The sequence below is a fragment of the Temnothorax nylanderi genome, unplaced genomic scaffold (genome assembly GCF_030848795.1).
Source record: "Temnothorax nylanderi isolate EJ_2023f unplaced genomic scaffold, tnyl_v1.0 TNYL_tig0224_pilon, whole genome shotgun sequence".
Taxonomy (NCBI): domain Eukaryota; kingdom Metazoa; phylum Arthropoda; class Insecta; order Hymenoptera; family Formicidae; genus Temnothorax; species Temnothorax nylanderi.
Window position 1 is genome coordinate 217788 of NW_027249286.1, and position 26244 is coordinate 244031.

Below are 26244 nucleotides of genomic sequence, written 5' to 3' on the forward strand. Positions count from 1 at the left end.
CTGAAATGGGATCTGCTACCGCACCCGCCGTATTCGCCAGACCTGGCGCCTTCCGATTATCACTTGTTCCGGTCGATGGCGCATGGCTTGGCTGGGCTACACTTGACCAATTTCGAAGAAGTGCAAAATTGGTTGGATGAATGGTTTCGGTCCAAAGACGCGTCGTTTTATTGTCGCGGTATTCATGTATTGCCAGAGAGATGGCGAAAATGTATAGCTAGCGAGGGACGATACTTTGAATAAACCATTTTTTGTATTTTTCTTGAAATTTTCCATTTTTTATTGATCAAAAAAACCCGGAAACTTAGTTGCGCACCTAGTATATGAAACATTTATATTATATATGTATATATACACACACATATCGTCAAGAACATGGCCCTGAGTAAAGACTTCCGCACAATGAAAAATCTAAGAAACAAGGAACAGACATTAGCGATTAGAAATAAGAAATCAGGAATATGGGCTCAGACACAATGCGAGGAATAAGGAACAAGGAATAGAATTCATAGTCGCATCCTTTTTTAATAGACGTGCATTGAAAAAGGATGCGACTATTAATATCTATTCCTTGTTCTTTATTCCTCGCATTGTGTCTGAGCCCTAAAGCTGGTGTAGCATTAATACACGGCTTCCGATAGGTTAAAAATATATTGCCTGTGTTATTCCCTGTTTCTGTTGTTTGTGTTTTTCATCGTACATCCAGGTTTATTCCTGATTCTTTAGTCCTAATCGCTAATATCTGTTTCTTGTTCTTTATATTTTTCATGGCCCCAAAAGATCAGTCTTCATGTCTTTCAAACATACACAAAGTTTCATCAAAATAATCCAAGTAGTTTTCGAAATTTTTAGAAATAACGAAATTTTTCCTTCAACTTTGACACCTTGTATATATTTTTGAAACTAAGTCGCTTCGGACATATGGTCATAAAAAGTTTTTATCTTGAATTTGAGGAATTGTCTTGAATGTGAGGAATTACCTCTTAAAATCTTTTAGAGTACTTGACTATCAACCTGTATAATAAATCACTGATCGTTACAATAAAGTAATAAAAATAGATAAATGTTTAATTTATACATTAATTCCTTATTAGCATGGATAAAAAATCGTCTCACAGATTTTAGATTTTATTTGAATAGAATTGTACTTTTCTTCACACATTTTTAATGAAATTGCTATATAGAAGATTTTATTACGAAAAGAAAGGTATCCTATTGAGGTATATCAAAAACCCCATATTATTACATTGAAATCCAACTATTCATTCTCACTAACAATAAGTAATCTTGTCAAATATAAAAAATGTGCCTGCTTTTCTACACTCTATATATCCTTAACAGACAAACATTTTTGCTATTTGTGAAACAATTTTTTATCTTTTGCTAATAAGGAATCAATGTGTAAATCAAACATTTATCTATTTTTATAACTGTATAAACGGTTAGTAATTTATTATACATTTTTTTCTCAAACAATCGCTGATTTCTCATATTAAAATTCAAAATAACTTGACATGATGGAGCAATTTTGGGCAGCGGCATTGTTTTTTGTGACCGAAAATCTATAAAAGACACCTACTCTGATTAGAGCTACTTGACCAAAAAGGACCTCGCACACATCTTATAGAAAAATGGCCATCCGTCGAATTTGCTGAAAATGTAGTATGATGTAGTTCATGACGTCCTGATCAAAAGTTCTAATGGGACCGAGGTAAAAAATGGACAGTTTCCGAGATTACGAAGGGTCAAAGGTAAATAATAGTGCAATATTCGAGAATTCTATCTTTTGAGCATATCCGTGTGTGAGCAGTGCTGTTGTGTGCGTATAATATGTGCGATTCTGCATATGTGTGTGTATTTGTGTGGAGCGTAGCCTGGTGTGATAATATCCCGGGAAAAAAAGATTATATATAATTATATATAATTATCATACTATTATATAAAACCCGACTGTTTGTCTGGCCTGGTGTGATAATATCCCGGGAAAAAAAGATTATATATAATTATATATAATTATATATAAATATATATGATTATATGTGATTATATATGAAATTTGGTGCTTTATATAAAATTATATATGGGTCCATATATCATTATATATGGGCATATATAATTCCAAATATAACTTATAGATATGAACAATAAATCATATATGCACTCATGTATGGATACATATAAGATTCATATGGAAGTATATATAACCCTATATGATTATACATATATAATTTCATGTAGCGTTATATATAAAAAGCAAAATTTCCGTACTTATATATATGATATCATATATGATTATATAGGATTATATATGATTTTATATAATTATATAGACGATTAAAATATATTTAAATATTATATATATTTATATACAATATATATATATACAATATATTAATATATATATGGGACATTCCATGTCAACCGGAACAGCGCCACGCCCAAAATTTGAGAGGGTTTAAAAATTTGTTTTTAGGTGCAAAATTTATGTAAACATATTAGCTTTCGAATACCGAGTGCGCATTTTAAAAAATTTAAAATGGCGGACTCAGTATGGTGTCTAGAATAAAGAGAGTCACACAATAAAAAGTTATAACTTGAAAAAAAATTATAAAACCACAGAGTAAAATTTTGTTTTGCATCTAAATTGTGTGTTCATTCGTGTACTTTACGTTAGGTATATTGGATTTAAAAAAATTCAAAATGGCGGATCCAATATGGCGGACGAAAAATCGAAACTTAAAATTTGTAATTGAAAAAAATATGGTCATATTCTGCGTCAAATTTGAAGTATAAATGCCCTCTTGCGATTTTTCGATATAATGCATCCTTTTCGAGATAAAAATTCATTAATATCGAAGTGCTGATTAAACTTGGAAGACACGTAACTTGTGCACGTGATAGTAGGTTTTGGGGTCACTGAAAACAAATCTGATATGATGAATAATATGAAAATTCAAAACGGCGGAGTCAGAATGTGTGTGTGTGTGTGTGTGTGTGTGTGTGTGTGCGTGCGTGTGTGTGTGCGTGCGTGCGTGTGCGTGTGTGCGTGTGCGTGCGCGCGTGCGTGCGTGCGTGCGTGTGTGTGTGTGTGTGTGTGTTTGTATGCGCGTGCGTGTATGTGTCTTAGCGCGCGCGAGAGAGCATGTAAATGAGAGCGCATCCCTGACGAAAATGAGAAGTGAGCGTTTGCGGAAGTTCATTGAGAGTTTAGAAACGGTCAGTAGAGAGTTCGTAGAGCGGAAATTGCAACGCTGCAGCGTTTGAAAAACCCAACGGCGTTGTGTAAGCGTTCTTATAAAGTTTGAAAGCGTATAAACTCTCAAAAAACCCTCGTTGAACGGTTGTCAACGCTTTATAAAGCTTCTTATTTTCGCCAGGGATATTGATGTCCTGATGTAAGGACTTCACTCAGAAGCCTACGGCAAAACCAGCGATACTATCGATAAACTGCAAATGCCATTTTTCACGTCAGCATAAAGAAATATTTTATTGATTCATAAACAATTTTTTAAACTTTTGTTTTCGCTAAAAATATTTTGGATAGTATCGCTGGTTTTGCCGTAAGCTTCAATGAGTGAAGTCCTTACATCAGGACATCAATATGCGCTCTCATTTACATGATCTCTCGCGCGCGCTAAGACACACACACGCACGCGCATACAAACACACACACGCACACACACACGCACACACACACACACACAAACACACGACACGCACACGCACACGCACACGCACACGCACACGCACACGCACACGCACACGCACACGCACACGCACACACACACACACACACATTCTGACTCCGCCGTTTTGAATTTTCATATTATTCATTATATCAGATTTGTTTTCAGTGACCCCAAAACCTACTATCACGTGCACAAGTTACGTGTCTTCCAAGTTTAATCAGCACTTCGATATTAATGAATTTTTATCTCAAAAAGGATGCGTTATATCGACAAATCGCAAGAGGGCATTTATACTTCTAATTTGACACAGAATATGACCATATTTTTTTCAATTACAAATTTTAAGTTTCGATTTTTCGTCCGCCATATTGGATCCGCCATTTTGAATTTTTTTAAATCCAATATACCTAACGTAAAGTACACGAATGAACACACAATTTAGATGCAAAACAAAATTTTACTCTGTGGTTTTATAATTTTTTTTTCAAGTTATAACTTTTTATTGTGTGACTCTCTTTATTCTAGGCGCCATACTGAGTCCGCCATTTTGAATTTTTTAAAATGCGCACTCGGTATTCGAAAGCTAATATGTTTACATAAATTTTGCACCCCAAAACAAATTTTTAAACCCTCTCAAATTTTGGGCGTGGCGCTGTTCCGGTTGACATGGAATGTTCCATATATATATATACAATATATTAATATATATATATATATACAATATATATATATATATATAATATAGGGTGTATACCAGACCTCACGTATAACCCATTAATGGCAGATTCCTGAGATTATTTGGAGACAAAAATCTTAATGCCAAAATGTCGAGGCTGCTACAGTATTTGAACGGGAAAGGTTTATAGTTGACCAATCAGCTTGTCTAAATTTCGCGCGCTCAGGGATGTCGCATATCGGAACGGCTCTTCCACACTTTACTCAACTCGATATAAATATTTGAAATTATTATTTATTTTATTTTTTTGTGCACTATTCTCAAGACTGATTTCCTAAATTGTACGAAAACAGGATACATGTCGAACTGCAAAGTATTCACGTAAAGCGTGCCGCGGACAAATGACATTTAATTCTCATAATCGGTACAAAGTATGATGTGCTGGATAAAATGTCGATTATAGGAAAAAAGAAATTGATGAGAAAAGAAATACTAACATGTTTGGAAATAATTTAAAAAATTGTTTTATTAATTTTTTTGAAGGAGTACGTTTTCCAGAATGTAAACAAATAAATTATAATGTAGTTTTGCGATTGCTGTATCGCGTGCGAGAAACAGACTTTCTAGAGCCCAACAGACAAATTAATGTTGTCGTTGAACGTTGCATTCGTATGATACAGAACGAAGAAGTGGTCTTCCAAACTGTGAACGATACATCGGCTGTCATTGAATGGAAAACCGAACTTGAATTATTGCGGTCTTGCAATTCTACACATAGCAACTGCAAAAAAGATGCGCTAACTTTTATTAAGAGTTTAAACAAAAAATTAATATTGTGTACCTATTACAGAAGATGTTCGAAATGTCCACCGCCACATTGGATGCACAATCGCGCACGCCGAATCAAACTTTGCTGTGCGTTACGCAGCATTTCTGGCGTCACGGTCGCGAATGCTTCAATCATTCTTCCTTTTAACTCTTCACGACTATCGATACGCTCTCGATAAACGTATTGTTTCACAGTGACTGGCGCGACGGAGCGCCAGCCCATGCATCTTTACGCGCGCGTCGCGTGTTGGATGCGAGCTATCCCGGATAGATGGATAGGCCGCGGAGGTCCTGTAAATTGGCCAGCGAGATCTCCCGATCTGACTCCATTAGATTTTTTCCTCTGGGGCACTGTGAAACATCTTCTGTAATAGGTACACAATATTAATTTTTTGTTTAAACTCTTAATAAAAGTTAGCGCATCTTTTTTGCAGTTGCTATGTGTAGAATTGCAAGACCGCAATAATTCAAGTTCGGTTTTCCATTCAATGACAGCCGATGTATCGTTCACAGTTTGGAAGACCACTTCTTCGTTCTGTATCATACGAATGCAACGTTCAACGACAACATTAATTTGTCTGTTGGGCTCTAGAAAGTCTGTTTCTCGCACGCGATACAGCAATCGCAAAACTACATTATAATTTATTTGTTTACATTCTGGAAAACGTACTCCTTCAAAAAAATTAATAAAACAATTTTTTAAATTATTTCCAAACATGTTAGTATTTCTTTTCTCATCAATTTCTTTTTTCCTATAATCGACATTTTATCCAGCACATCATACTTTGTACCGATTATGAGAATTAAATGTCATTTGTCCGCGGCACGCTTTACGTGAATACTTTGCAGTTCGACATGTATCCTGTTTTCGTACAATTTAGGAAGTCAGTCTTGAGAATAGTGCACAAAAAAATAAAATAAATAATAATTTCAAATATTTATATCGAGTTGAGTAAAGTGTGGAAGAGCCGTTCCGATATGCGACATCCCTGAGCGCGCGAAATTTAGACAAGCTGATTGGTCAACTATAAACCTTTCCCGTTCAAATACTGTAGCAGCCTCGACATTTTGGCATTAGGATTTTTGTCTCCAAATAATCTCAGGAATCTGCCATTAATGGGTTATACGTGAGGTCTGGTACACCCTATATATATATATATATATATATTTATTAACTTCAGCTACATAGCGAAGAAGTGGACTTGGTTTACAAATAACCTTAATCATTCATCCTGCCATTCATACACTACTATCCTAATTTACAACTAACTATTGCACATTGTTACACATTGACCTTTATGTATTATTCCAACCTTCTTTTTCGGTCTTCTTTCTCTAACTTTGACCGTTCTCTATGTAATCTTAACAATATCTTCTCTTTGATGATGTCCATATCATCATTCCAAAGCCTCTCTAATCTTTCTTTATTATTCTTACCTAATTCTATAAACCAATTTTTTATCGCTTCGCATTCCGACACATAATGATTCGTGTTATCCCTACCTTGATTACAAAACGTACAAATACCGCTTTCCTCTTTTAACCAATACATATTCGCGTCCTCCAAATTACCACATCTTAAGTTCACCAGAGCTCTAATAATTTCGCCTTTATCATATTTATCCATATTTTCCTTCCTTAAATATTTAGGGCCAACTATTTCTCTACTTAAATTCTTATATTTCTTATTATACCTAGAATTTAAAATACTACTTTCCTCAATTTGTCTTTGTACATCTTCATCTCTTTCACTCATTTCCTTAACTAAATCTCTTCCCTCCCTTCTTAAAGCATCTACAGCCACAATACTCCAACCATTCCTATTAAAATATTTTGATCTTTCTCTACCATATCTATCTTTCCAATCATTTCCTTCTTTATCTATCCAGCACATTTTAATCCATCTATTATCATCAGCCGCTCTAATTTTCTCTTCATATCTCATAGCCCTTATCCCCCACCTTATTCTTAATTTCTTTAATCCCAACTCTCTTGACATCATATATCTTGGTGTACAAAATTTTAAATTAAAAATCCATCTAACGTAATCCAACATAATTTTTTCTAATTCCTTTTTTTCCTCCCATCCCCATAATTCTACACCATACGAAATCACACTTTGAACCAAATATTTAAACAACATCCACCTTCTACAAAAATCGTTTCTGCAAATTCTTTCCCCCAAATCCCATACCCCCATACCTTATTTACCGCAATCCTCCCTTTTCTGCATAAATCCTTTACATGTTCTACATATTTTCCATTCCTGCTGAACACAAATCCCAAATATTTAAACTGCTTAACTTCTTCAATTTCTTTATTATTCCATTTCCACCTTTTAAATTTTTCCCTACCTTTTTTATTGAACACCACCATCTTGGTCTTTTCGGTACACAATACCATTTTCCTTTTCCTCAGAAATCTTTTAATCGTGTCCATCATGTTATAACATCGCAACCCTATTTTTAGCTAAAAATACCATATCATCTGCGTATTCTAACGACCATACCCTATCATTACCTAATTTAATTCCGCCGATTCCTCTTTCCTTCAATGCTTTCCCAATGTCCGCCATATAAAGGCTGAATAAAAGTGGACTCAAAACACAGCCTTGCCTCACCCCCCTCGTAACCCTGAATTCTTCTGACAAGCCATCCTTCGTTCTAACCGCGACTTCTGTAGTTTCATAAATTACCTCCAACTTCTTTACCAGCTCCTCTTCAATCCCCATCTCCCTAAGAGTCTTCCACAGTTGACCTCTGTCTACATTGTCAAAAGCCGCCTTCAAGTCAACGAAGAACGCATAGACTTTATCTTTCTTTCCATCCCTATCCTCCCTCTGTGTTAGATGATCCAATACAAAAATGTTATCCAACGTTGAGCGACCTTTTCTAAATCCCGCTTGGCTCTCCGGCAGCAAACCTTCTTGTACCACAATCTTCTCCAACCTTTTTCTAATTATCTCAGCATAAATTTTGTAAGCCGAGCACAGAAGAGAGATTCCCCTGTAGTTTCCAACCTTATTTACCTCCCCTCTCTTGTATAGAGGGACTATAATTGAAGTTCTCCAATCCTTAGGAATATATCCCTCACTCCAAACTTGATTTAGCACCTCCAACAGCCCTTTCCTTACTGAGCCGCCTCCATACAACCAAGCCTCCATCGGAATACCGTCTACTCCTACCGCTTTTTTCTTTTTCATTCCTCTGACCACTTCTGCCACCTCCTCTTCCTCCAAATGTGATCCTACAAGCTCTTCTTGTACTGCTCCTACCTTGTTTAAACTTCCTTCTTCCTCGTTAACCCGCTTCTCCTCCGTGCCGCCTAATAGCACCTTGAAATACTCTTTCCATTCCTCATAGCCAATGTTGTTATCTTTCCAGACTTTCTTCTTCCTCTTTCTGTTTATAAATCTCCAAACATCTGCACCTTGCCTTAAGTTCTTTAATTCCTCTTCTTCCTCTTCTCTTTTCTTCTTCCTTTTCTGTTCATATAGCGCCTTCATATTTCCTTTCTCTTTAATGTACCTTCCTTTGGCTATCTTCCTCTTCCTCCATTTTATATATGTTCTCTTCACATCCCTTTTCTTCCTCGTGCAGTCTCTGTCCCACCAGTCCCTGGATCCAATTTTCCACTTTTTAACCTTTGTCTCCTTCTTTATCATAGACTTCTGAACAAGCTCGCATACAATCACATAATCAATTACCGAATTACCTCTCGAGCTTACAAATGTGTATTACCCTTCCCAGTCGCCTATTGACATACCATTCAAGATGTACCATCTCTTATTTTGCACGCATTCTACCAAATTCCTGCCTCCATTACTTATAGTTTTATCCTTACTTTTCCTTTCTAAACCTCCTTCCTCTTCTTCCCCGCCCCCTAATTCACCAATTCTAATATTAAAATCCCCACCAATAAATGTGCGTTCTCTATCCTTATTTTCTAACCACTTATCCAAAATCTCTTCCATACTGCTCCAGTCTTCCGTATTGTAAACCGATATTATATTTATTACTTCTCCTCCCTCAGTTATTTCAGACAAAATAAAACCTTCCTCCTTTGACTTAATCAGCACCGATCTTTCCACCTTCCAGTTTTTCTTTATACCTACTAACATCCCGCCTTTAGCCCTCCCTTTCTTTTTTAATTTAGTAGCGTAAATACATTCCCATATGTGAGAATTAGGTAACCAACCTTTTATGATTTCCCATTTATCCTCGTCAATCCAAGTTTTGCTCAAACTCACAAAATCATAAACCTTAATGTAATTCCAAAAGTCTCTATCTTTACTTTCTAAACCTGCCACATTCCAAAATATAATTTTCTTACCTATTTTCTGTAACCCTCCCTTATTTCCATTCTTCTCCACTACTTGGCTTATACAAAACTCTGCCCTCCCCTTCCGTCAATATTATTATCATCTTGTAACCCTTTTTCGACTACTTTTTTCCCCATATCCTTTTCAATCTCCGTCCATGATTTCCAAATACCCTTTATTCTAACCCTCGCGTAGCCCACCTTCACATCCTCCCCTTTGCTTCTTTTCTCTTTAGCCCACTTATTCATTTCTTCTTGTACCTTTCTTTCTTCCCATGTCAGGTCATTTTCAATAAAAACGTTCCCTCCCTTCAATTTGTATTTATTTCTCATTACCTCCCTTTTATCCTCATACTCTAATTTTACAATAATAACCGAGCCACTTTTCCTGACATTACTGACCATGCATTTCACATCTAGCTTTTCTGATAAATAGTTTTGCACCCATACCTTCCAGTCTACTATTTCATTATCCAACCTTAATCCTTTTATTACTACATTATTCCTCCTATCCTCTTTTTCTTTATTTTTCATCCATTTCTTCAATTTACCTACCTCACGATAACTTAACCTATCCTCGCTCATAAAGGAGCCCGCGTAACTACTCGCTTTTAAACTTCTAGTCTCTCTGTTTTCACTTAAACTTTTCTCCCCTTCACTTTCCCCCGTTAAATTTATATCTTTATTTGCATCCGTCCCTTTTTCACAACGCTCCAGCCATCCAATCCACCTATTTTCCATATCTGTTATCTTACGTTCTATCTCCCTTAGTCTCTCCCCTAAGCTTTCATCTTTTCTTTCACATTCCTTTTTATACTGTTCGAAATTTTCTTTCATTTCCTCCATTTTACTCATACACTTCGAAATCTGCTCTTTAGATTGTTCCCTAACTTCATCAATTTCCTTCCTCAGCATACTTATAGTTTTCTCATCCACCTCTTCTTTAAAAGTAACTCTTTTACCTACCTCCGTTACCAACTTCCTCTGTTTACCATCGTCCGTACCGTCGGGTTTGCGCCTTCCTATCTTACCTACTTTCCCGACGTTTCCCGCGCTCGGCGAGCCCCTCGACGCCATAACCTATACAAAGCCGCTTGCAAAAAAAACCACGTCGAAATCTAAACTCTAACGCAATCCCATGCAACGCCTTCACCCACACCGCTTCTCACGCCTCTCCTCTTATTCTCTAACGCTGCTATACTACGCACTTTACTCTAAAACTATCTAAATACGATCTAATATCACAGCGTCAATTACACACGTCCATACACTCACACGCCCTCTAACCAAGTCCTGGTACACTCTATATATACAGGGTGTTTCAGAATTACACGGCACTATTTTAGGGAAATATTTTCTAGGTCAAAATAAACAAATAAGTTTATATAAACATATGTTACGCCCAAACATCGAAATCGCTCAGTGAGCGAAAAAAACATTCCACAACGCGTTTTGGCCACAAAGCGAAGTTTGTCATGGCCCTTTCAAAAACGCTCATAACGCGTTCTGACAATGTGAAAATTCCACAACGCGTTGTGAACGCTATTAATGCAGCTGTGAGGCGATGTGATAAAAATAAAATTATAAAGAAAATTAATGTAGGCGGGGGGAGAGACATGAAAAAACTAATCTAACTCTAAGCCTATTTCGACCAATTTTTAATTTTAAGTTTTTAGAAATAAGCTTGGAGTTAGATTAGTTTTTTTATGCGGAAGAGATGCTCCGCCTGCATCGGAGCACCTCCCCCGCCTACATAAAGCTAAGGGCCACTTCGACCAAACTCCGATTAACTTAATCGTTGATTAAAGATTTGCCAACATGACAAAATAATTACTGTGACCATTTGTATTTCTGGCGATATAATCGTTGTAACCCAATCTTTCATTAGACATCTTTTCGTGTATTGTAGAAAAAATATGTAACAAAAGATTATAATATAGAATTATGTCTTTTATTTTTTAAATTGATTAAATACGTGTTGATTAAATTCGTATTTATTAAATGCGTTTTTAATCAATTTCAAAAATATGGGACATCTATACGGCGTGTTGCTCTTATTTAATGATTTTTCTTTTGTTAACTTCCGATTCATAACTACGATTAAAAACGATGCAATTGTTTTCTATCGTTTCCTATCGATTTTTTAAATCAGTCCACCCTACAACCCGGATTTTGCACCTTTTGACTTTTACCTTTTTGGTTCTCTGAAAAATGCAATCCGCAGAAAGATATATGGCAATGACAAGGAAGCCATAGCCGAAGTAAGAAAGTAGCTAAGAGGCAGACCAGCAGAGTGGTACTGCAAGAGCATACAGGTTCTCAGATTTAGGTTGCGTAAAGCCATAGAATTGAATGGAGACTATGTTGAAAAATAGGTTTTTGTAGCAAAAGAATTATGAGAAAAATATGTATTTAAAACTGTAATAAAACAAATCTTGAATGAGAAAAAAATGTGTTACATTATTTATTAAATGCCCTTCGTATTTTCACTTTTCAATGTAATTTATTTACGGACACGCTTCGCGTAAGATTTTCGCGAAATAGTCGAGTTGAGACTCGAAGATTTTATTTTAATCGTTTTAGGATACGCAGCGACAACAATGTCGACAACTCGATCAAGATACTGAATAAATGGATCAGTACGAGGAGCGAGATGTATCATTCGCTGAACGTTGATTTAAATGCGTCGTCGACGGGTTTTGAGGACGAGAAATCGATCGCCAACTGGTCGCCTCGCAGATTTGCACACGTAATAGATCTGCGTGAGCAGGCGCTCGATTACGCGAGAGAAATATGGGCGGATTTCATTTGGGTAAGCTAACTTTATTTTCCCAGATAGCAAGTTGCCCGCAGGTTGCTGTCAATTTGCTTAAAACTGCTCTGCTAAGTTGCCTTCAATATTGAGGAAAGCGGCTTTCGATTTTACCTATTGGATTGCCGACTTTTATTGCCACCAAAACGGTTGCCAACAGATTGTGGCAACTTTTATGGCAATAAGTATGCTACGAGCTTTCCGCTTGTTTGCGTAAGGTAATCGTTGTCTGCATAATGCTTTTAAGTTGCTCTAAACGAAATTACTGTTGTCCGGTGACAGCAATATGATCACAACTGAAGGGAAACTTATGCCAAACATTATTTCTTTTTTATGCCAAGGAATGCTTGGCTATCTGGGTTGTTATTTTAGAACGACTTCGATCAAACTCCAATTAAGTTAATCGATTAACTGGCAAAATCGCTTAAAAGCAAAGTTTTTAACTAATACAATGCGTTGTGCCTATTAATTGTACACAATCTTCTTTTTCCATATGTTAAAGAAAAAATTAATAATTGTATGGATATTAACAAAATAATACAGGTATTGATACATTAATTACTGATTAAGTTAATCAGAATTTTGTCAAAATTTATTTAGTAACATAACAGACATATCGATAAGTTGATCTGAGATTGATCGACTTTGCACTTGAAATAATTCTTGGCGGGAATTTGGAATAGTTCACATAATTAAAAAAAAATAAAAATTTGTTCGGAAATAAACCATTTGCATCACCGATTCGCGAACAATTTCTGAAGCGAATTTAATCCTTTGGCTACGGCTGACAATGAATTGAATGCGGAATGTATGTACGCTGTACGCTCGGTCGTGGAATGAGACTAAAAAAAAGAAACGCGAACATTTCTTTGATAAATCATATTGCAGATCAAAACAATTGAAGACATTCTCTCTTGATAACGACGAAGGTATCGAGGCACAAAAAAGTGGCGTTTTGTTCTAAAGAATCGGTAAAATTAGCGAAAAGCCATTAAAGTGGCGCATAGTAGCTAGGAGGTTGAGATATTAATAGTGTAAGGGCTCAGACACAATGAGAAAAATAAGGAATAAGATAAAGGAATAAGGAATAAGACATGTTGCATCTCACTTTAATGTACGTGTACTGAAGTGAGATGCGACATTCCATTATTCCTTATTCCTTTATCTTATTCCTTATTTTTGTGACTGAGCTTTAAGATACGCGGTAGTCAGCGTTTCCCTCCATTTTGTTTTTTACCTAAGGTTTCCGTCGTAGCGGCGTGCGCGGCGATTACTTGTCAGCTAATGGTCTGTTGGTCACGTGATAGCGCTGGTAGCAGTGCGAAGCTTTAGTACCGACTATTCGCGCAACCCGATTGGTTGAGAGCGGCGCGAGCGTCAGCGTCAAGCGCGGTCGTCGGGCGGCGGTCGGCGGTCGTTGTTCAACAAAAGAGCCGCAACTGGCTAGTTCGGATGTGTTTTGTCCGAAAAATTTTTTTAAGTAGGGGAGACCGGGGCGAAGTCGGCCGGATTTTTTTGGTGCCGATTTTTAACAACAAAATAAATCATTTTAATGAAATATAGTATACCATTGTAAAGAGTGAACCCTTGGCTACAAAATTTATATGTATAGGCATTTTTAGTCTACGTTGCTTTGTTCAACCGGTATAGAGTAAAAACGACAAAGGTGCAAAAATCGAAAAGTCAAAATAGTCCAGTCACTATGTACAAAAAAACGGATTATAAAAGACATAATTCTGACCCAGGATTTTTCTTTTGGGGGGTGCTGGAGGGATCAAGAAAAGCTTAACCGGAAGTTTTCGACCTCTGTTTCCCGCTTGCTTTTTTTACGGGAGTAAAAAATGTGAAAAAATGGTTTTTCCGCGATAACTCGGTTTCTAATAAAGTTACAAGGTCGAATCGGAGCTCAGTTTAAAGCTTTTTTTACGCTCTACAAATTATGTCGTATGACATTTTTACGTATGATCGATTGTTTTCGAGACATCGAACGAGAAAGGGAAATAAAAAAGTATGATATTTAGTTTTTTTCTTTTTACTCATTATTGTCGTCCGAAATTGCAAAAATGCTTCAAATGAAACTTGTAGAGCGTAAAAAAACCTACAATTTTTATTTGTTATTCATTTCATTTTGTTGAAAATTACGCCTTGTAGAGCGCCTCAAAGTGGAGAGTCGTCGCCATCGCGTCAGCGGCGCGTTGGTTACGTCGATACGCGGCACCGAACGCTTTCGCTAAGATTTCCGACTTCATTGACGCGAAAAAGTAACATAATAGGTGTTTTTTATAGGATTTTTCCCGCTCTACAAGTTACGTTCAGTGATATTTTGGCGTACGGTCGATAGTTTTCGAGATATCGAACGAGAAAAGGAAAAATTGAGCATTTTTGTTCGTTTTTTTTTATATTTTATCGTTTTTCGCACGCGAATCTGTATAAACGCTTCAAATAAAACTTGCACAGCAATAAAAATCGTAAAATGTTCTTATTTATTACTTTTATTTTGTTGAAAATTCCATATCGCACTACGCCTCAAAGTTGCAAATAAATCTTGCAAAGCCTGAAATTATTGTAGCTATTTTGAAACCGTCAAGTTTTCTTAAGGGAATCAAACACGTATTTGCCATTGCAGATAGTTGTTTTGAAACGAAAATTGTTCATTACTTAATAAATAACAAGTTATTCGTGTCTTGAACGTTTTGGTCGTGGCTGATTGTCGCCATCGTCTTCTTCCTGAATTCGATAACTCCGGCAGAAATTATGGCAAGTGAGATGGATGACTATTTCAACGACGACGAAGACGACGAGCAACACCCGAACGAGGTTCAACTTCAAGAAGACGATGGCGACAATCAGCCACGACCAAAACGTTCAAGACACGAATAACTTGTTATTTATTAAGTAATGAACAATTTTCGTTTCAAAACAACTATCTGCAATAGCAAATACGTGTTTGATTCCCTTAAGAAAACTTGACAGTTTCAAAATAGCTACAATAATTTCAGGCTTTGCAAGATTTATTTGCAACTTTGAGGCGTAGTGCGATATGGAATTTTCAACGAAATGAAAGTAATAAATAAGAACATTTTACGATTTTCATTGCTGTGCAAGTTTTATTTGAAGCGTTTATACAGATTCGTGTGCGAAAAACGATAAAATATAAAAAAAAACGAACAAAAATGCTCAATTTTTCCTTTTCTCGTTCGATATCTCGAAAACTATCGATCGTACGCCAAAATATCACTGAACGTAACTTGTAGAGCGGAAAAAATCCTATAAAAAACACCTATTACGTTACTTTTTTGCGTCAATGAAGTCGGAAATCTTAGCGAAAGCGTTTGGTGCCGCGTATCGACGTAACCAACGCGCCGCTGACGCGATGGCGACGACTCTCCACTTTGAGGCGCTCTACAAGGTGTAATTTTCAACGAAATAAAATGAATAACAAATAAAAATTGTAGGTTTTTTTACGCTCTACAAGTTTCATTTGAAGCATTTTTGCAATTTCGGACGACAATAATGAGTAAAAAGAAAAAAACTAAATATCATACTTTTTTATTTCCCTTTCTCGTTCGATGTCTCGAAAACAATCGATCATACGTAAAAATGTCATACGACATAATTTGTAGAGCGTAAAAAAAGCTTTAAAATGAGCTCCGATTCGACCTTGTAACTTTATTAGAAACCGAGTTATCGCGGAAAAACCATTTTTTCACATTTTTTACTCCCGTAAAAAAAGCAGAGCAAGCGGGAAACAGAAGTCGAAAACTACCGGTTAAGCTTTTCTTGATCCCTCCAACACCCCCCAAAAGAAAAATCCTGGGTCAGAATTATGTCTTTTTTAAATGTACATAGTGACTGGACTAAAATTCCCGGGGCGGATTCGTTATACCCCCGGGGCGGATTCATGTCTTCATTCTCGGACTAGATTTTAAATAAAGATACATAATTTTGATTATAAAAAATAATAGAATACACTTTATTCATTGTTTTTTAGTATAAAAATAATAATTTCATGAAGAAAATTAATTTTCTTTTTCGCTATCAGTGTCACTGAAACAGTTAAAGCATTTAAAAACAGAGTCTGACGCACTCGTTGTGTGCCTTACGCCTGCACGAAATGCACTGTTTTTCATCGGCTCTGTCTATTATGTCCGAGCATACGCAGCACATATTATTTACCTTTCTTGATTTTTTTTGCCCACTGCTCGTCGAAGGCTGCGGTTCTAATTGCGTGGCATTTTTTTTGGGCCAGCCTCTTTTTCTCGGCGTAGTGGTCGATTTTGTCGTTGACTTCCTTGATTTCTCATCTTTCTTCAGCTTCGATTCCGCCTGCTCAGTCGCCAATTGCTTCATTTCAGGCGAGTCAGTAAGGACGGCGGTCGTCCTTCGTTTTCGTCCTTTACGAGTTGTCTGCCTCGGAGCGGCTTTAGGAAACGCTCGAATACTTTCAAGCGTCGCGCTCAAGTTCCGTGTATCATCACGACGGGACATGGAAGAATCCGTGAAATCGAATTCATTTTTATTCTGTTCGGCTGCGTTAGGTTCGGCTGATGTATCCGGATCGGCTGCGTTAAGATTGGCTTCTTCGGGACCAGCAGAAGTAGAAGGGTTCTCCTTATCTGTAACGCTACTCGGCAAAAATTCCTGGAAAATGTCCGGGTTGAATGGAGAAATTCCAGTGCATTCAAATCCGGACACAATAGTTGCTTTCCATTTACATCAAAACTCAGATAATTCTCACTTGTGATGTCATTCTGTCTTTATTATTCATTAATTCCCAAAAAGGATAGAACGACGTCACAAGTGAGAATTATCTGAGTTTTGATGTAAATGGAAAGCACCTATTATTTTGATGCGTTACGGCAAGTGGCAGTGCCTTAGTCACGATTCCAGGGATGTCATATATCGTCATGGTCCTACCAGGATTCCACGTCATCCAGTTATCGCATTGTGTGTGTATACATTTCTTTAACGGGCCATAGACGGTTCGATCCAGTGGTTGCAGCTTGTGCGAGCAATGCGGCGATAATGATAGAACAATAATTCTATTCGTTTTACAATAGTCGAGACCAGCGATGGACAAATGTGATTCGTGATTGTCGAGTATCAGTAAAACTGGAGCGTCGACGGAAGCACGCACATGGGACTGGAAGAACTGTAAAAATTTGACAAAATGTTCCGCGTTCATCCAGCCACTTGGATTCGCTTCACCTCTACAGCCTGGCGGTCCGCCGTTAAGAAAATGCTCCTTGAAAGTTTTACGAGGAAAAATAAAGAAAGGAGGTAGAGAATACCCGGTCGCTGATACCGCTATCGCCAAAGTTACAAGAGTTCCTCGTTCTGCAGATGTCACTCGCCCGATTTGTTTCACTCCTCGACGCCCGACGACTTTGTTCGGTGTTTGAACGGTTGTTATTCCCGTCTCATTCATATTCCATATGCACTGAACCAGGAAATGATATTTATCCATTAGAGATTTTAACAGTGTAAAGAACCTTTCTACATTTGTTCGATTAAAACTGGTGGCACGTGCTAAACTCGTCGCTTCCGGTTTGCGTATGGATAATGTTCGATGTCGTTTGAGAAAGCCGGTTAGCCAGTCTTCACCGGCCATGCGAGCGGCTTCCCACGATGCTGGTATCTTCAGATTCAATTTTTTGGCGAATTCAAAGGCTAAACCACGGGTTTCTTTCGCAGATAGGCCAAAGTACATGTCGTTGCAATGTACTAAGTATTCCACCAAAGTAGCTTCACTTTCAGAGTTCATAACCTGCAATTTAAAATTAAGACGTTGCATGAATATGAACTTGGCTGAGCAGAGTGCATGCTGCTAAACTCAAAAAATTAATTTACGTTATTTACCGTGAATCCTCCGCGATGTCGTACGGCCACGTCATCCAAATGTGCGATATCATTATCATTCTTTCTCAGCCAGTCGCCCAACGTAGATCTCGGGACGCCAAATTCTTTTGCGGCTACTCTTACACTAATATTGTGTTTCTTTACCGCAAGAACTACCTTCTTAAGCTGCTCCTTGTCGACGGCAGCCGTTTTGCGATGGTACGTGCGTACCATTTTCCTGCAATTGAGAAATACAATGACGCATTTGCAACGGAAAATAGAGTGAAACCACCAGACCGAGCCCGCCCCGGTGGCTCGTGACCGATTTCGCCCCGAACACAAGTTTTAGGTTTGGTCGTTTATAAAATAATAGAAATCAATGAAAATAAAAAAACTACACTGGATTCGTGTTCAGCATGCATTACTCTTTAGAATCACTTACTTTGAGATTTGGAGAGACAATAATACTGAAGGTATTACAAACTTTCGACACGGAAGAAATTTTACTTTCGACCTGCGAAAACACGTTTGCTTTCGATAACAATCACAACATGGCACGTAACCTCACTAAACTCCGTTGGTCACGTGGGCACCATAAGCCGCCTTTACACTATTAACGGCGAGTTCACACAACATACAGATTTCGAGATAATTGAAAATACGATTCCGCCTCGTGTCCGACTTCGCCCCGGTCTCCCCTATTGCGACTGTTACTGTCTGCATTGTGAGTCCAATTAAATTCATTGTGTCAGTGCAACTGAAAATTAAGACACGTCTTACGGCTCATACGACAATTGGTTCGTCTTGGCCATATTAAGAGCAGTACTGCTCAAAAGCCATATCACAAAGAAGAAGAAGGTCGTTGTTCAACAGATTCCATCGAGAAGTCTCAGAGACCGGTCATATACTAACCGATCGTCCAAATTCCCGCGTTTTTCCACGCGTTATCCCGTGGTTGTTGCGTTCCGCGTACACGTTACCGGTTCCCTACGCTTTTGTACATACACCACGTTGACAAATACACTGTGTGAATAGTACTTCATCGTTGGCGGTCATTGTACCCGTTCCATCTCTTCTTTTCCTGTCCTCTTGCCTCCTGTCTCATACGAGAGCTCTGCTCGTCAATACTCTCGTCCTCGCCGTTTCCGTTACCGTGGCTACCTTTCCGGTGCGATTCGGGGCTAATAAGCTTTCTAACAAATAGCTTACAATAGTTTAATTTGAGGTTAACTGTGCAATTCAAGAATTTTTTGTTGGTAAACTAAAGGACCGTCTACAATAGCCGTAAGAGTATGCAGTAAGACGTAAGCAGTAAGCTATTGACCAACCACAGTCTTTTATTTTTGAATTGTAAAAATCCCATTAGTCAATAGCTTACCAACTGCATACTTTTACGGCTATTGTAAACGGTCCGTAATATTGCAGTAAATCGACATGTTTTTCACAAATATTTCTTTCCTTAATACTTTTAGTTTCTATATCACGCTTGAAATGCGTTATATAAGCATTTGCATCATACAAGTGCATTTATACGTCTTCATGCATTTTACTAATCAAACGTCTACTCTTTTTCTGACTGCTATGACGCGCGTTAAAATTAAAAAATTTTAATCCTTTTAGATACGCGATATGATATCGTTATACATATGATAGCTTTTACCAAATCTATCATCGAGGTTTAATAGAAGGAAATATGAGATAAAATTTTAATAAAAAGAGAAATATATATGTGACATTCCACGTCAAGTGGCCCCTCCCTCTGTCCAAAAATTGAAGCGACTTTAAATATTGAGTTTGAGCTTAAAATGTTCGTATAAGCGAGGGCTTTCGAAATTTGAGTGGCCTTTTTGACAAACTCCATAACCCCATGACCCCATAAGCAAAATAACCCAAAAATCTGATGAAGTGATCTTACAATATGATTTATACGACTTGTCTCATCTCAATAATCGCTTTAATTAAGCTGTTTGGCCCTAAAACCCTCATAAACTATTAACCCCATGACCCCTTGATCTTATAACCCTCAAAACCCCATAACCCCATAACCATATAGCCCCATAAGCTTCTAAACCACTATAATCGAAACCATCGCACTTTGATTATCTTTCTATACCTCCGTAATCCTGTAATCCCATAACCCCATAACCCCATTCTAGAATATGCCCAATTACAAATTTGAATACGCATCATGTCTTACCTGCACAATTTCACGACTTATTCCAAAAACTGCATTACCATGTCGTCAGTATCCAAAAACTCCATAAAAATCATAACTTAATGAGTCTGACCTTGTAATCCATTCAAAATTAGTGTTTTCTCAAAATTTGTACTGGGAGGACTGGTACCTCCACGTGGTCAGGATGGGTAACGCTAAAACCAGTACAAATTTTGAGAAAACACTAATTTTGAATGGATTACAAGGTCAGACTCATTAAGTTATGATTTTTATGGAGTTTTTGGATACTGACGACATGGTAATGCAGTTTTTGGAATGAGTCGTGACATTGTGCAGGTAAGACATGATGCGTATTCAAATTTGTAATTGGGCATATTCTAGAATGGGGTTATGGGGTTATGGGGTTTTGGTGTTTTAGGGTCAAGGAGTTATGGGATTACAGGATTACGGAGGTATAGAAAGATAAATAATCAAAGTGCGATGGTTTCGATTATAGGGGTTTAGAAGCTTATGGTGCTATATGGTTATGGGATTATGGGGTTTTGAGGGTTATAAGATCAAGGGGTCATGGGGTTAATAGTTTATGAGGGTTTTAGGGCCAAACAGCTTAATTAAAGCGATTATTGAGATAAGACAAGTCGTATAAATCATATTGTAAGATCACTTCATCAGGTTTTTGGGTTATTTTGCTTATGGGGTCATGGGGTTATGGAGTTTGTCAAAAAGGCCACTCAAATTTCGAAAGCCCTCGCTTATACGAACATTTTAAGCCCAAACTCAATATTTAAAGTCGCTTCAATTTTTGGACAGAGGGAGGGGCCACTTGACGTGGAATGTCACATATATATGTCAATAAATAATAATATTAATAAATTTTTGCATAAACGATGAATTGATTATAAGCTCAATTCTCTTTGTAAACCTTTATTGTACTTAAATATTATACTTATATGCTTAGGGTGATGCATGGCTCCATGTGGAACCAGTCGACTCGTAATATCGACGAGTCCGGGGTCTCGAGTTTCATCCCGACTTTCATCTTATGTTGTAGATATATAGATATGAGGTGAGGGGGTGGCCGGAATAAAATAAACTTGTTCGAACCGTACGCTCGCACTTTATTTTATTCACACGAGGTCAGGTTGTAATGGCGTTCCAGACAACACTGCTCGCTCGGCGGGGCAGCTCGTGGTCGCGCGCGCGACGCCTGCGCGCTCGACTATAGCCGAACATCCTCGAGCGTCTCCGATCACAGCATCGAGAATGCTCGGCTTCCGGCTAAAGGCCGATTCACAGATGCGCGCCAAACTATTTCGCCTTAACACTACCGCCGTTTAAGTGCATCCGCTAGAATTCACGCATACATAAATTTTCACGAAGCATTACAAAACGCTCTCTCGGCAGTGCCTTAGTAAACACATCTGCATATTGCACCTCTGTAGGAACATACTTTACCGTGATTTCTTTTTCTTCGAATTTCTCTCGAATATAATGATATCTTATATCGATATGTTTTGTTCGCTTGTGGAACTCCGCGTTCTTCACAAGCCGAATCGCGCTTTGGTTGTCTACACATAACTCGGTCGCATTATTACATTCGAGCCCTAGACCTATCAACAATTTTCTCAGCCACATGGCTTCTCTGGTTGCAGCACTCGCCGCAACATACTCTGATTCAGTCGTGCTCAACGTTACGAGCTTCTGCCTCTGCGAAGACCACGAGACCGGACCATTTGCAAAATAGAACACATATCCCGTTGTTGAGCGCCTTGTCTCCAAGTCACCTGCAAAGTCCGCATCGGAGTAGCCAATGAGAGTCGAACGCCTATCGCCGTTTTTGTACTCGATTCCGTACCCGATCGTTGCGTTCACATACGCGAGGACTCTTTTTACCGCACGCCAGTGTGACTCGTCGTGCTTGTTCGCGAATTTACTAATAACTTTTACAGCAAAAGCTATATCAGGTCTCGAGACTATTGCCAAAAACATGAGCGATCCTACGGCCTCTCTGTATGGAACGATTCCGTCGTTCCCCTCCTCTTTCTCCACCGGGAGTAGTACTACATGCGGATCCGCGGGCATCCCAACAGCTTTCGCCTCTTTCATTTTGAATCTATCAACGATCTTAGCTGCGTACGCCGCTTGATGAATTACAAAAGATTTGCGCTTACGATCACGCTTTATTTGTAAGCCGACAAACACGGACGCGTCACCAACTGTGATTCGAAAAGATTGACTTAGCCTATCAATAATTGTCTCTAAAGCTGAAATTTCACGCAAGCGAAGAAAAGCTAGCGTTTATCCCCACTCCACCTCACTGTAAAGCCAGCGAAGAACAGCTAACGCTATCGCCTCTATCTTTTTCATGGAGCGAAGAAAAGCTGGCGTATTACCCCTTCACGCAATGCAAAGTGGCATTGAAAAGCAGAGCTAACGCTACTTAACCTAGAAGAAGAAGAACTACGTATAATAAAAATGGAGTACTCCAATTATTATAGACAGTACATCGCGTACGTTGAATATTACAGACGTACAGTGGCAGCTACAGTTGCAGCAGAGGTTGTAAGGAGACGACGCATAGCCGCTATAGCTGCTATGTATTTAATGAAAAAAAAGAAGATACGCGAAGAAAAGGTTTTGGGTAGCACCCATTTTCGAAAATCGTGATAAACATAGTTTTTTCTTTGCGTCGGTCCCGAAGTTAATATTGGAGGACATACGATTCCACAATTACTTTCGGATGACCGCAACTCAGTTGGAAGAATTGTTGGGCATGGTTGGACCAAGATGTCGTGTTTTCGGCGTTCGGCGTTGCTTCGCTAAAAGTTCAACACAGTTGAACTTTTAGCGAAGCAACGCCGTAAAGCCAACTTGACGAAAATTGATGGAGTGGGGGTAAAACGCTGGCTTTTCTTCGCTCCATGAAATTGCAGCTTAAGATTGTCTTAGTTTTAGCCACAAACAGGCCGTCATCCACAAAGAGCGCGAGATACACTATTTCACCCGCAAACTGACCTACAAAAATACACTGATCGGCCTCGATGGCCACGAACTCGTATTTACTCAGAAAAGCCACGAATTTCTTGTTCCAGCATCGTGGAGCTTGTTTAAGTCCGTATAATGATTTGTCGAGTTTGCACACCACACTCGCTGATGAATTTTTCTTCTCCTTGTCCCCGCTGATGATCAATCCCTCTGGGATTTCCATGTAGACGTCTTCGTCCAGCTCTCCGTACAGGAACGCCGTTTCCACGTCGAACTGCTGAAGCTCCAGGTCCTCTTCTGCTGCTAGCGCCAACAGCACCCGCAGCGAATCGTAGCGCACAACCGGCGCAAACGTTTCTGAGTAGTCTATGCCCTCACGTTGCATGAAGCCCCTTGCGCAGAGCCTCGCCTTGAATCTCATTGTATTTTTCTCGGGATCCTTCTTCACCTTGAACACCCACTTCGAATCGATGATCTTCTGACCTGTTGTTCTTGGGACAATCGACCACGTATGATTGCGCTCGTGAGCGTGAAGCTCCTCGTCGACAGCACGTGCCCACTGCGCGGCATCACTGCTGCTCATGGCCTCATTAAATGAGCCTGGAGCCACATACTCAGCAATATCTACCTCGTATCGTGGCGGTAGTCGAATTGCAGAGCGATCCCTTAGATTCCTTGCAGGTGGGTCATCCGTTGGCTGACGCGGATTGACATTCCCCGCGACAGGAACCTCCTCGACGTCGTCTTCTTCGTCGTCCTCGCAACGTGCGCCCTCGTCGGCTTTTTCTTGATCCTGGATATCGCACTTCTTGAGTTTCACTGAAACCTCGTCGTCTGAGTCTGCAGTTACCTCAGCTTTTCCTAATTTTTCTTCGAAAATGACATCTCTCGAGACTCCAACTTTCTTTGTCTCAGGATCAAACAGTCGATAGTTTGTTGACTCACTTTCGTAGCCCACAAGTATTTTTGCCTTTGTGCGAGAATCGAACTTCCTCACAAATTGCTTTGGTACGTGCACCAGCGCTCGCGTGCCGAAAACTCGCAGATGTCCCAACTCAGGCTTTTGTCCACTCCACAGCTCGAAAGGGGTCGCCTCCTTTCCAGAAGACACGGTTCGGTTCAACACGTACACCGCAGTATTCACTGCTTCAGCCCACAAATGTTTAGGCAGATCTTTACCATGCAGCATCGACCTCGCGCTCTCGACAATGGTCCTGTTGTTCCTCTCCGCCTTCCCGTTCTGCTGCGGTGTGTACGGAGCAGTATTTTCTTTCTTGATGCCATGTGCCGCCAAATACTCGTTCATCTTCTCGTTGCAAAACTCACGCCCATTATCAGAGCGAAGAACTTTCATCGGCTTACCGAACTTGGTCCTGATGAGACACTCGTATTGTTTGAATCTGTCAAACACGTCAGATTTGTGCCGAATAAAGTACACGTACCTGAATCCTGTGCAGTCGTCCTTGAAAGTCAAGAAATATCTTGCTCCCCCTGGTGACTCCACTTCTGCCGGCCCGCACACGTCCGTGTGCACTTTCTCGCCTGGTACTGTCGTTGCTTTGTTAACACTTTTCTTGAATGGTAAACGATGAGACTTGCCCCGTGCACACGCTTCGCAGAAGAAGTCGTCGGACCCCTTGAACGCGACACCTTTCACCAGCCCTTTCGAGACTAGTTCACGTATAGCACGCTTATCAATGTGACCAAGACGCTCGTGCCACAATCGCAAGCTCACAGCAGCTACGTTTGCCTGCTCCGCAGCGACTGGTAGTTCGACTCTAAACAGCATTCTGTAAACACGATTACTCTGTTTAACACCAGTTGCAACGACTGTTCCACCACGCACCAGATTCACCGAATTTTGTTCGAAAACGACTTTATAACCTCGTTCAACACTCGCGCCAACCGAGAAAAGATTCTTTCGTAGTTTTGGTACGTACAGCACATTGTCAATACGCGACTTTTCCCACGCGCCATCAACATACTTCGTGATGGTAACACTGCCCGTACCGACAACTCTGCACTCTTCATTATCTCCGAGCACGACGGTGCCGCCTTGCGCGACGGCTGTGTACTGGGAAAACCACTCGCGTCGAAATGTCATGTGCGCCGACGCCCCGCTGTCGGTGAGCCAGATTTCTTTCGTATCCGCGCTCAAGATCTTTTTTATCGATCTGCACATCTCCGTCGAGCACTTTCCCGCCACTGGATTTTGCACACTCCCGCCGCACTCCCCGATAAAAGCACAATCGCATATGTCTTTGTTGTCACCTTCAGTTTTTTCGCGCGACTTTTCGCACTCACGCGCGTAGTGCCCTTTTTCGTGACACTTGAAGCACGTAACGTTCTTTTTCGATTTTTGTTTCTTCTTCCCGGACTTCTTTTCACCCGATTTCTTCAACTGACTTCCTTTCGACACAGCCAGGGCCGTTGCACCGTCCTCACTCTCTGAGTTCAGCCGCATTTCCTCCCCGATCAATCTCGAGGTCAAATTCTTGAGAGTCTGTCGAGCCGGATCAACGCTATCCCATGCAGTTCGCAATGTCCCGTACTTGGACGTCAAACTCGCCAGCAGCTTCGCCGCAATTGCGTTGCTGGATATCTGCTCACCGACGTCAGTTAACGTAGCCGCCATATTTTGCACCGTTGCAATATGCTGCTCGATCGAATCACTGGGCGACATCCGGTATTCGTGAAATTTTTACAGAAGCACCATCTTATTAGCCTCCGATTTCTGCTCGTGAAGCAGACACAATTTCGTCCACATTTCATTCGCGGTCACACACACCAGGAGAGGCTCCAATTTCCTCGGCTCCATCGCCGACGAGATGAGAAACATCGCTTTTGCGTTCTCACGCACCCACGCTTTGTATTCAGCCGACGCGGCCGTCGCCGGTCTCGCTCTCGTCCCGTCTACAAT

General features: G+C 39.5%; 1 protein-coding gene across 1 annotated transcript in view; it reads left to right on the forward strand.

The window, feature by feature from the left end:
* LOC139779410 (glycosyltransferase 25 family member) overlaps window positions 1-26244 on the forward strand; it is a 109239-nt gene that overhangs the window by 20065 nt on the left and 62930 nt on the right. The window contains exon 2 of the mRNA XM_071717758.1: window positions 12097-12325. Coding sequence (XP_071573859.1) covers window positions 12097-12325 — 229 coding nt within the window. The remainder of the gene's footprint in view (window positions 1-12096; window positions 12326-26244) is intronic.